The 13602-nt window shown below is 39.3% G+C and overlaps 1 protein-coding gene across 3 annotated transcripts in view; it reads right to left on the bottom strand.

The window, feature by feature from the left end:
- CWC27 (CWC27 spliceosome associated cyclophilin) overlaps positions 1–13602 on the bottom strand; it is a 146308-nt gene that overhangs the window by 118096 nt on the left and 14610 nt on the right. For all 3 annotated transcript variants that reach the window (XM_044446235.1, XM_044446236.1, XM_044446234.1), the window contains exons 8-10: positions 13501–13580; positions 10710–10743; positions 9111–9268 (exon numbers count right to left, since the gene is read on the bottom strand). In XM_044446235.1, coding sequence (XP_044302170.1) covers positions 9111–9268; positions 10710–10743; positions 13501–13580 — 272 coding nt within the window. The remainder of the gene's footprint in view (positions 1–9110; positions 9269–10709; positions 10744–13500; positions 13581–13602) is intronic.

Genomic DNA, 13602 nt, shown 5'->3' with positions numbered 1-13602 from the left:
AGCTCTAAGAACCAGGAAACACTGAACCTACACAAGATGTTATTGGCATGCTTTGTAGGTTCATTGTGTTCCTTCTCCACAGAAATGGTGCATAAGTCCCAGTTAGCATATGAACCAAGACAACTTTATGCCAAAGCTGCCTATTTAGAACCACCCATTATTATTTTTTTAAATCACTGACCAATTAGCCCACCAAGCTCTCTGCAAGAAAAGGTTACATGTGACAGCAACAAAATGTCACATACAGATGCAGTAATGGCCACATGTTCCAAGTTTTGAAAGAAACTGAAATAATAAACATTTTGAAAGCACAGCTAGTGACTTCACACAGAGCAGAATGGGAAAAACACTGTCATATTTTATAAATATAATCAGCCCACAAACATGAGTGAAGTAAAATACACTCAAGCGCAGTCCAAACAAATTGGGTTATGCAGGATAATCCTTACTAACAAGATTAAATATGTTTTTCCATTTATGTTCATGCTTTATCAAATGTAAAAGGGAAAACACATTAATTCTTTAATGACTACTGGAAATTAACAGTGCGCTTGAGCAAGATGAGATTTTTTTAAAAAAAGAACTGATTTATTGACATAGCTCTAATAGCTATTTGAGGCTGTTCAGACAAAATCCTCCTCTCACTCATTTTCTTTTTGATGGCCCACCCTATGCTGTTGATCAATTTGCATCAGGAAGCAACTGCTTCTTGCAACTGTTTGGTATCAGTTACCAGCCAAAGGCGTGATCCTAGTGTCAGTGTGCTGTAGTGGTCAGAGTGTTGGACTGTGACTTAGAAGACCCAGGTTCTAGTCTCCACTCAGCCATGAAGCTTGTTGGGTGACTCTGGACCAGTCAATGACTCTCAGCCTAACCCACCTCACAGATATGTTGAGAGGGTAAAATGGAGAGGAGGACTATGTAAGCCCTTCTGGATACCTTGAAAGAGGAAAAAAGGCAGGATATAAAAGTAACAAAATTAAAAATGCCATGAATGTTAAGGCAGAAAAATAGCCTTACATATCCTCTCATTTCCTGGCCAGCCATTTGTCTATTTATTACATTTCGATATTGTCCACTGGCTGAAGCTCTCTAGATGCTTCCCAAAAAACATACAAGACAATAACATAGTAAAATAAAATATAAAATTCATAATGTTAAAATAAAACCAAAGGAAAAGCCAAGATAAAAGTCTGCAACAATGGAAATACTTTAAAATACACAAATGCTATTTTAAAACTGAAGGAATAAAAAGTCTGGGATAATGATAAGCTTAGCACTGAAAAGACGCCAAGGTGTCAGGCGATCTTCTCTGGGGAGGACAGTGTACAAACCAGGTACTACCACTGAAAAGTCCCTCTCCTTAGTAGCTACCTGCCTCACCACCTCTGCTGGGGGCACCCAGAGGAAGGCTTCTGACAATGAATTTAAGAATCCAGGAGATAATTTTTCTGTTAACTGGTTCAAACCACTTAGGGCTTTGTAAGTTAATACCAGCACTGTAAATTTCATTTCCTGTATTCATTAGATTTTTGTATTGCTCAATAGCTTAAGCTCTCTGGATGATTTACAACTTAAGTCCAGAAACAGAATGGCAATCACTGCAGATCATAAAACATTAACACAAAAGATCATACCAGCTGTCTCTGTTCACATTTGCACTGCATGATTTTGGATCAGCAGAAGTTTCCAGACACTTTCAAATGGAAACCCAGATACAATGCATTAGAGTAATCATTTAAAATCTGTTGGTTTTGTTTTTAAAACTTATGCTACTAACTTGCTGCCCTCACTGGTTAAAAAGTCATCACGCATATTCACATGTTTAATAGGTTCCCACCTACGAAATCAGCTAAAACTTCAGATGATTAATTTACCAATTAATGGTTGCAGTCTTACAATACAGAAATGGAATTGCATTCCTTTACAGTGTTAATACTTGGACAAATATTATATTACGAAGTACAAAGCCTCAAGTCCTTTATTTATCATCTGTTGGTAGCTATCAGCACCTCCCTGCTCTTACCTTGCTTTAACATGTACATGTGGTTTGCCATTGCACTATGAACAAGCGGGCAGAGGCAAGCCAAGAGCTACTTATAAATGTGTGGCATATGAGCTCCATCTACAGGACAAAGACTCAAATGAAAATCTGAATGGATTAGCACCTTAACCCATTTCACATAAATAATTTATTTCATAATGATACTTATATATTGTTTAGTATAATAATATTCCTAAATGGTTCACAGATAAATGCATAAAATTAAATTTAAAATACACTAGTAACTAAACAAATACACTACTAAAAACAAATCCAACTATAATAACTATACAAGCAGTGATGAGATGGAACAGCTTGCTGTTGTTACAATGCATTCATGCCTTGCCTTTCTGGTTCTTGCAAGGTTCTTCTTGTCTCCATTTTATCCTCACCACAACAACCAAATGAAGCTGGCAATAGGCACCCCATGCTGCTGAGGTCTCTGAGGCATCCAGTGACATGGAGGGATCTAGGAGCATCCCCTATATACCAGCTCCTTCAGAGGGAGTGCAACCTCATCCAGATCCAGTAAATGGGCAAACAGTCAACTCCTAGACTTGGGAATTGCTTTCTTATAGCATCTCCATTTTATCAGGATTCAGCTTCAGTTCATTAGCTCTCATCCAAGCAATAAATGCATCAAGGCAATGGGTCAGCATGTGTATGGCCTCTTACAGTTCACAGAGAACTAAAGCTAGCTTTGGATGTTGCATCTCTCCCTGCATCTGAAACTATTCCTATGTCCTTTTGGGACTTTTTTGCAGAACCCAATCCCTACACTGGGTGCCATCATTTGATGACACCTTGCCCCCTATCTCCAGTTCCTAATGGCTTCTTATACAAATTAAATCAAATTGGAGATGGTACCCTGTAGCAACCCACTGCATAACTGAACATAGTCATCCAGTGTTAGTCTCTGGAACTTGCAAGTATGAACTGAACCACTGCAGAAAGAACCAATTGTTAACTCCCAACTCATGGAGATAGTCCAAGTGAATGGTCAGTGGTATCAAAAGTCACTCAGAGATAAAAGAATAGTAACAGGGTCACACTACACTGGTTCTTCTCCTAAGGCAGTAATCAATCATAGCAACAAAGGCTGTTGCCCAAAAACCAGACCTGAGCCCAAACGGGAATGGCTCTAGATAATCACTTGCATTCAAGAGCACCTGCAGTTGAGATGCCACCAATCCCTTGAGTATGTTATCCAGGAGTAGTTGTAACCAGACAACAGTTGATATAGGACTCTGAATCCAAGGAGGCGCTTTCAGGAGTAGTTGCACCATTGCTTCCTTCAAGCAGTAGGAACCATGCCATTATGCAATGACAAGTGCTTCATGCCAAAGATCTATCTGGTCCAAACTAGCTAACTCAAGCCATGAAAGGGAAGAGTTATGAGAGCACATGATGGGTTGTACAAATGTAAGTGTCCTGAGCACATATTCAGGCTCCAAAAACTGAAACTGATCCTACAAAACAGGATAAGACAACAGACTAGAAACCTCAACAAATGCTCCACCAATATCAGAACGGAAGTTAGCAGAATGAAGGTTTTATCCTTGAGTTCTGTTGCAAATGCATCATAGTAAACCTTCATGGGCTCCAATGTCAGGTTTATTAGAATAGATTAAAAATCCCCTAGAGCATTCAGGAAATCCTCAGATCCCATAAGTCTCTTGGGGAAGACAATTTTAAGAGGTCCACTTCTGCAAAATTATTACACAGATTCCAAACTTAACCGAGAAGTAGTCTGACCATGACAACTGGATGATTTCTACTCCCATAATATCCATACTAGGGATATGTTGAAGCTCTGTGGAATCCATCCTCCTAACACTCATGGACTTCCTCTCATGCTCAGCCCTATCTTGGAAAATAAGTCGAGCTGAGAGGAAGTCTTTGAACATTTATTGAATGAAGGTTGTACAACTGGCAATGCTCTTCTATGTGACATGCAGCAGCCTTTGTTTATCCTATGATATGGAAGAGGGATGCTGCTTGCACAGTATGTGTGGCTTAATTCCTGTTGAGTGCCATGTAAATGCTGGGTGCACTCCCTGGGACCCAGACTCATGGCCATGTCAAATTGGACCAGGATCTGTGGAGCCAAGTCAAAGGAATCTGATAAATTCCCACTCCCAAAACAGATTCCTCACATTTCCTCACTCCAGACCCCCTCCAAATGTCAAAAGGCAACAACCAAATCAAAGGTATTCCCTGCCCTATGCATTGGACCAATGACAAACTGAGACAGACCCATGGTTGTCATGGAAGATATGAAGTTCCAACATGGCACTGCTAAGACAGCCTCAATATGGCTGCTGAAGTCCTCCAAGAAAATAGTTCTAGAGTTCTCTAATACCACATCCAAGATATACTCAATCAGCTTGGTCAGGGAGGCCACTGGGCAGTCAGGTAGATGGTACACAAATAGCATTTCCAACAGAAGATACAGGCTCTTGCCTCAGAGCAGATGGTTTGCCTGCTGAGTGAAATTGAGTTTGTATGGAATATAGCAACTGCCCATAGCCCTCTAGCTTGGGCTGGTGCTGCACTGAGTAACCAGGTGGGCAAAGCCAGGTCATGTCCACATCTCCCGGCTTACCTCCTAATGTCAAAGTGACTACTTTCACACTTTTAACCAGGCCTCAGTAATATTTAGTATTTCAACCAGTAAGTTCTTAAAATGTGATTTTGTTTTCCTGACTTCTGCGATAGTGTAGAACACTTGTTTAGGACTGGAGAAAAACAGTTCCATCACATTGACTATATTGCTCTGGAACTGCCTTTCTAATTGTAATACTAAAAGAACATTCCTAATTTTTCCAAATTACTATAGGTCTTTTGCACCCCAATCAATCATCAGTACTAGTACTCAAGCAGGCACTTAGAAGGAATAATTTATTTTGTGAAGTGTACCCAAAGTTCCTTCCAAAGCCGGAAGGAATCTGAGGCCATCTAATTAATCTCCCTGTTCAATGCAGGGAGCAACTACAGTATTTCAGAAAGAAACGGTCTCATTTTATCCTCATGATAACCCTCTCAGATTGTCAGACTGAGGTGGTGGTGGTCTTTTGCCCCCAACACAAAAGCCTGGGACCTGAACCTGCACCAAACAACAACCAAATGGGTACTGCCCTGGGCATCAGGGCCTTAAGTAGGCCACATGAGGTGAAAGGTCAGCTTCTTCCAGTTCACAGGTGTCAATGTGACAAGCCCCCTCCCCTCACCCCAGTGGCATGAGGAGGATATAGAAGTTCACATACTCATGAGTCCTTCACAACTGACATGGGCTACATCTATTAAAAGTAGTGTGAATAGCCACCTTTAGACTCTTAATTCCTAGCAATATGAAACAGAACCCTTGAACTCTTCTAACAAAATAAGAGATTTCACCCCCCTGCCCCATTTTTGGGGTATTTGAAATTTACCATTTGGGCCATTGCAACAGACTTACTGTAAATGTGAATGCACTAAATAAAATATTCCAACTTTCAACACTCTATTGCTGATCTAACTTCGGACAAAATGAAAACACTGATAGCTATCAGATGTTTTATGAAACATTCCCAGAACCTCCCATGTAGTCATGCACAATGGATTCCATTCTATGACTGTCGACGCCCTAGATCCATGAATCACTGCATGCTTTGATCAACAAAGGGTTGAATCAGCATCATTAAAATTCTCTCTGGAGAATATGCCTTATCACCAACTTCCAGCTGCATAAAACAGGAATCATCTTGAAAAAGATAATATTTTCATGTTAAATCCTTTCTTACAATTACTAAATGAATACTGTAGTGAAATATTGTTGTTTTTAAATCGATTGGTTTTTAAAGCAGAACCCTGAAAAATTAATTCAACTCTATTTGCTTTGGTATGTCTGTAAGTAACTCAGTATTTGATGAAATGCTAAATGCTAAAAATGTCGAGAGAAGATACACAGACAACTAGATACGAATACACAGATGAGAAATGCTTCAGAGTATGATTTGTATGGTTTAACTTGAAACTACTATGCAGCCATGAATGGAGGCTTCTAAATGTCTGCAGTTGAACAATGGATGAGCAGGTTGGCACAACAGGACCTTGACAAATTTATATATGGTTTTAGGCCTATTAATTTTACTGTAAGTTCTTGATGCTGAAACATTGTCAAATCTGAGTATGTATGTATTTAAAGCTTTTATATCCCACACTTCACAATGTCTCAGGGCAGTGATACAATAGAATAAATGAGTAATATACAGCATCCAGATAACAGTAGATAAAATACAATCTAAAACACTACTAACTTTTAAAATAATGGGAAAATAAAAGGCCTGGTGCAGAAATGAAAAAAGCATTGGTGCCAGGGGCACCTCTTTGGGGAGCCCATTCCATAGCTGGAGTGCCAGCTACTCTTCTGATCTCCTTCGAAGAAGGCTCCCAAAGAAGGACCTCCATTCCAGATCTTAGAGGATGGGCAGGTATATATGGAAGGAGGAACGCCTTCAAATATCTAGGTTCTAAGCTGTTCAGGGCTTTATAAGTCATCACTAGCACATTAAATTGGGCCTTGACTTCAGTTGGAAGCCAGTGCAGAGTAGGAATGAACTCAAACAGAGTCTTGAATGGGAGCCCATTGTGAATGCCATGCAAGAACAGATAAATATTACAATTTGTATTTCTCCTTGATACTAATTGTTTTATGTCTGTATTTATTAAATTTCTTCTGAACCCAGAGAAAAAATCTTGACTAGCATGCTACCCACATTTAATGCTTATTCTGATTCAGGAAATTAGTGTTCCTGTTATCAGATGTGGGTGCATATGTGTCTTACAGAGTTTCTCTTTTTGCTCAGGCAGCTAAAAAGATAAGAGCTAGGGTGGCTTTAAAGGGGGCACCACCTTGATTTATGGCTGGTCTTTTTTTAGTGTTATGTTTTGCTACACCTGATTTATGGTTTCGTTTATATGGTTTTATTTGTAGCATACTTACTACCACTATTAGATTTCTAACCCACCCCATTGGCCATATGGCTCCCTTGTGTATTTTGTGTATTGTGTAACTTACTGTGTAATAGTTGTGTGAATAAATAAACTTTGGAAATTTAGGGAGAGTGCCACTGGAAAAAATGGTATTCAACGCTTCTGCTGTGACATGCCTAGATAGTGCCAGTGCCTCCAGAAGTCACATACTGTACACAGCTGAACTGAGTCCATCTGTGTGCAATTTCAGCATCACATCTCATATACCTGTTTCTGAAAGGTCCCAGAATTTGATGAAAACATACTATATCTAAACAACAGCACTGTGAAAACCAACAAGCTATCAAAACTCCAGGATAAAGTTATACAGAAGCAACAGTCAGGGTTGGGTTATCAACAGATTTCTTAACCTACAGAATGACCATGCTCTGGAGTACCATTGAATACATTATTACAAAATAGAAATGATATTTTCAAAACAAAAATGTCGTGATTGGGTAAGGATGGTGCTAGTGAGAGAAGCAACCAAAGGGCCAATGAGAGGATCACAGCTGAGATGGGAGAAACCATCCATGGGACAAGTATCATCTGAACACTTGAAAATGCTGGAATTTTGTAATTCTGGTTTTGGTTCCTTTTTTCTAGGCACTTCTCCTTGCTGCATGTCATTCTGCTGCTTTCAGCTCAGCACTGAAAGCTATCCTGAAGCCATTCCAGCCTCCTTCCCTATCCTTCCAGTGTGCCCTAGCTAGATGGGCAAAAAAGACCATCCTGTGAAAAATGCAGGGCGGCAGGATGGTGACATGAAGGCTGCTTGTGTTGCTCCTTCTGCTCTATGCAGGGTGCTTACAAGCTTCCACGTTCAGGGCCTTACAGTCACTAGGGCAGCAACCCATAAGAATGCTCCCTGTGTGATACTACTAAAGATCCCTTAAGTATGAAAGCCAAAGTAGAATAGGAAATAATAGAACAGATTATATGTTTTCAAGCAGACAAAACACATAGCACAACAGTAAAGAAATAATTACTACAAAACCGTATATAACATGCTGGTACACACTCTCTCTCTCTCCTTCCATCCTTCCTTTCTTCCTTTCTTTCTTTTGGAAGCACAAGATACAAGATTTTCCCTGATCAGAAAAACACCCCCTATGCTGCTTTTGCTTTTGCAGGGTAAAAGATACAGAAGTTAACATTTTTACCCTTCACAGGAAGAGTGTGAGGCAGCAGCTTGTGTGAGATTTTGAGCAGAAAACTGGCAAGCAGGGAAAAGAGTTAAGTTCCCTCCCTACCTGCTGATTTTTTTACATTTGTTGGCAGTCGCCAAGGCGGCTTTTCTTTAAAAAAGAAAAAGAGAAGCATGGCAGAGGCAGGAGGAAATTACAGGAATGCATCTGTAACACTGAGTCAGACCTTTAAATGTAGATTTTTCTTTACAATTACAGTGGTGATGACAAAAATAAAGGTTGTAAGCAAAATAGAAATAAAGTCCATGCAGTAGGAGTAAAAAATCTGATTGTTTAAAAACAAAGTCTGAATGATATACAGAACTAGGAAGAAGGAACTGGGTTGAAGTAATAAGCCATCCTAATGAATGTCTAGGAAATTATGAGCACATTTATTGCATAAATTTATACCCCAGTTTCTAATAAACTTTCAAAGTAACTACCTGGTTTAATAAAGCATAACATCGTGCTGAAAGCACAATGAGATGATCACTGATCAGCTACAACTGTACTGGCTGGGTCACCCTTGGGAACATCTGCATGAAAAGACAGGTCTCAGAAGAAATTGAGGGACTAATGTGGAGACAAAGTGTAGAACAGAAAGGAAGGGGCTATAATGCAAAGTCTGCCTCTTCCTTTTCAGAATTTAGCTTGAACTTCAGGCATTTTTCACTCTATATAGAGTAAGATTCTTCTTCATTCTTCATTTTGTTTGCATAGGAAATTAGTGCAGATATGTACACAAATATTCAGAAGAGCAAACTTAAGAATGAGTCAGTTAAACATTTTGTTTAAATGTCAACTGGGCAATCTTTGAAAGGTTACTTTACTATAGCTCAGTAAATTCAAAATAATATATTACTTACCTGCGGCTAATTTTCATCTCTGCTTCCTCCTCTTTAGCTGCTTTTTTAGCAGTTAGACTGGTATCTTTCTTTAACTTCTTCATAATGCGATCTTTCATTTTATGTTTTTCATCACTGTCAATACCATCATCTTCATTATCGTATCCATCCTTTTCCTCCTGAGCAAACAGGTTGTTGGAATATTCATTCATGTTTGTTCATACATATCTAGAAGCTTCATATAAAAACAAATTTCTAAAACTATAAAATATTAAGAGAATGAAAGAAATATTCCTTATTATTTAAGTTCTCAAGCATTCTGCACTTCAGCCTTGGAATTTTATGTTATGACCAAATATCGTTGCTTCTTAAATACCTCAACTACCTTTTGCCCAACATTGAAATGGCTTTTCAGCCTGAATTACTCCAAAGCAATATTTGTATTAGATGTTTCTTCTCTCTATCAATTTCATTGTCTGAATTTTCAACCCTGTGTAGATGTTCAAATTCTGTAAGAATTGGAGATGTGCTGGTAATTGGGGTTGGAGATTGTGAGGTATTTGTTATGCCTCTAGGATCTTATACAAATACAGAGCCCTGTGCTTCAAGGTCCAGCCTGGATAAATTGTACAACACAAGATCTAGATCATGAGTAGGGTGATCTAAGGGCCAATGTGCCCCAGAACACCTTTCTTGTTGCCTAGCAAGGTGCCCAACCCCTCCCATTTTAAAAAACACATTTTCTTATTGGAAGCTGGAATAGTTGTGAAATAGATTTCTGTTTGCATTGAAAACTATGCGTTCAAGAGAATTGTTTCAGTTCTAACTTCTTCCTTGTACTCAGCCTTTTGGACACTTTGCTTTTCTTTTGCCATGCCTCCCATGGTGGCCATTTGGCAGCAATGCCTAAGACAATTTCAAATCGCCAAATGTGCCCACATCCCGAAAGGAGGCCTACCCCAATCTAGATGTACACATCATGCAAACAGGAGCTACCTACATAGGCCCACTATGTAAATATCAGAAAGCTGAGGAGCGAGACAGGCAAATATGCCAGGGGACAAACGGCCAAATTTTTCACAGCATGTAAGACTTGATCATGAGCTCCCCAAGTGAGCATTTTTAAATTAACAATTTTTATCCCATGTACAGAACAGCTAACTGTAGCCATAGCTATTGTTTTGACCTTTAAACACCCTATCCAGAGTTTCTGAAAAGAGTATCTTAATAATTCCCTCCAATCATGAGTATACACTACTAATTGTTAACAGAGATAAAGAAAGGCCACAATTAGATGGGGCCCAATATAGCACTACTTGGACTCCCACTTGCAGAGGACTTTCCCCATCTCTCCTCTCCCCTGCAGCATCCCAGAGCAAAATTGGTGGGCATGCAGGAGGCTTCGGGGAGAATTGGAAATTGACCACTCCCCATCCTGCTGACAGAAGCTGTTCAGCCTATAAAAGCTGTTAATTAGATCCTACTAATAGCTCAGCAACTGACACAAAAAGTCATACTGGGATAATGACAGCATGCACGAACTTTAACACATGACTTTCTTGCAACAATGATAATCATACAGAAAAATGGACTTCATACTGGTGTAGAAATGCAACTCACCTCATCTGAGTTACCAGTTTCATTTGTATTTTCACTGAAAGGCAAGACAATTTATTTAAGTAGATTCTTCTCTATTAAGTAATCCAATGAAAACAAAACACAAATGGTACAAATACAAACCTACATAAAAACTTCAGTCACTGGAGTTCTACTTATCTACATGTGTATTTTTGACAACAGAAGCACAGAGAGGAGCAAGGATTCTAAAAAGTTGACAAATATTAGTAGCCAGGACTAAATGACCTTTCTAGCCCGTCCTTTCCTCTTTTAGTGAAACCACTTAACACCACCTTCTTCTATTTTAGATTCTACTCTTCCTTTAAAGATCAAAGGTTTCCCCGTAGCTTATCTTTATATATTTTACACTAATGAGAACTTCAATGGAACAATTGGAAAGCATCCAACAGAGTGTGCTGCTGATATTGTGCTGATGTAACCAACACAGGAACAACCTAACTGGCTTAGTGAAGAAAGAAATAAACCACAATCTGAAACTGGTTTATATCAATACCTCTATACTGCCATTGGACACTACCCTAAGATTTGGCTTTCTTTTATGAAAGTCTGAGATTTTAACTTGCAAGCATAGTTGCTGCTCAAAGTATGATTTACAAGGTAAAACACACAAGCAAATCCATACACAATATGATCCATATGGGTAAATGGCGAGGGGAGAAGGAACTGTTAACACAATTTAAAAACTTTAGAACATCATACACAGCAAAAAGGAAGGAGAAAAAGCAATCTTTTAAAAATTGAGCAGGGCTAGTACGTTTATAATTTATTTATTTTATTTATTTGATCAGAGTATATGCTGCCCCACTAGCCATAGACTCTCTGGGCAGCTTATATTATAATAAAATCCACAGATGACATAAAACAATACAAAAGACAACATGACAATGCACATTTATCAAAGACCAGTAACAATACATCATAAGTAAGCTATAATGACTTGAAAGGTTAACAGCCCACCTAAAATGAATCAAAGTAGCAATATAACTTCCTTAGGGATGAAGTTCCACTGTTAGGACACAACTGCAGAGAAAGCCTTATCCCATGATTCCTCCTATCTACTCTCTCCTGCTGATGGGAAGTACACAGGGGCTTGGATGAAGATCTTTAATTCCTATGGCAGGAGAAGGACCTTTAGAAATCCTGTCCCTAAACCATTTAGAGTTTTACAGGTAAGGACCAGGACTTTAAACTGTGCCTGGAAACCAGCTGACAGAAGGTCATATAATCAAGAAACATGCACTAGAAAGCAATCTGACTTTTTCACTTTGAACTACCAGCCATTTCCAAACAAAATTCAAGGAAGGCCCCACATAGAACATGCTACAACAATTTAAAAGGGAGTGGATGACAACATGGATCACTTTGGTCAGATTGGCTTTCTCCAGGTAGGGTGCAAGATATGCCACTGGGCAAAGGAACTTGCAGTTACTGCAGCCGTCTAACCCTCCAAGGGCAATGCTGGGTCCAGAAATGTTCTACAGAGCTTTTGGATTCTTCTGTAGTGAGATTCTGTCCTACAATACAAGTTCAAGGTGACCAGAAGACCTGCTTGATCAGCTCCTGATATTTTTTGCTATTTCAAATACAAAATCCAATCAACTAATGGTATAATCACAAACTGAGGGCGATGAGAGGGAAATGGATGAGAGAGAGAAGAGTGAAAGTAAAAAGACATCTTCTTCCTAAGACAGCCTATACGAGCTGGACTATAACCCACCCACCATCTTCCCCATCCACCATGGCCATGTTATGCAAGGGTGTCCCATGTCTGTATGTGGTAAGGGGGGATATTCACTGTCTCTGCATTGAGAAATATATTCAACCATGGTCTGACATGATTGGAACACTATCTGCAGTTTTACTCTCCATCTGTGCTCAAGAGAGGTGGCCAATACTACAAGACGCCCTCAAACTGGAAGAACAGAGTTAGGAAATTGGATAGTTATGTCTTCATGGAATACTAGTAGATGGGCCAGACACAGTGAAAGACTGCAGTAGGGATCCTGCATATCTAAGTAGACAAGGTGCTAAACAGCAAGTAATTACTGTTATTTATTAATGTGATTTAACCTGCTCTTCCTCACAGCCCAAGGCAGCTAGCAAGCTATAGAAAGCACAATGAACCACATAAACATTAAAATAATGACTCTTAACATCGTAAATATAATGAAATACAATAAAAAGGCCAACATAATCGATGCATATTGAGAGTCAATGTGGTATAGCCACCCCCTGAGATCAGCGGGAGAGGCCCTTCTCCGGGAGCCCTCCGTGAAAGAAATTAGGAGGGTGGCTATTCGGAGGAGGGCTTTCTCAGCGGTGGCGCCTAAGTTATGGTATGCACTCCCCAGAGAGGTCCGCCTGGCGCCGTCGTTATATGTTTTTCGGCGCCAGGCGAAGACCTTTTTATTCAAGCAGCATTTTAAATGTTAATATTATTGAATTTTTCTGGCCAGGGCGGCTTATTTTATATTGTATATTTGTAATTTATTTTAATGTATATATTTTAAAATGTTATTTAACTTATTTGTTGTAAGCCACCCCGAGGCTTCGGTGAATGGGGCGGCATAAAAATGTTTTACTAACTAACTAACTAACTAACTAACTAACTAACTAACTAACTAACTAAATAAATGGATTAGAAAGTTATACTGGGACTTGGGATATTGGAGTTCATTTCCCCACTCAGACAAGAAGCTGACCCATCTTACAGGTGTTCCTTGCCAGAAAAAAGGCAGGATACAAACAGACAGACAGACAAACAAACATTAACCTTTCAATGGCAGGAACAGAGCTCAGATGTGGATCATCTTTCAGTAAGTCATGACTGCTTTTGCTTTTACCTTTCATACTCTAAAATTAGAAGTTTAAAAAC

This window comes from Varanus komodoensis, unplaced genomic scaffold, assembly GCF_004798865.1.
Source record: "Varanus komodoensis strain SLA01 unplaced genomic scaffold, ASM479886v1 scaffold5, whole genome shotgun sequence".
Lineage (NCBI taxonomy): Eukaryota > Metazoa > Chordata > Lepidosauria > Squamata > Varanidae > Varanus > Varanus komodoensis.
The sequence above is the reverse complement of the archived record's forward strand: the minus strand, read 5'-3'. Positions and strand labels throughout refer to the sequence as shown.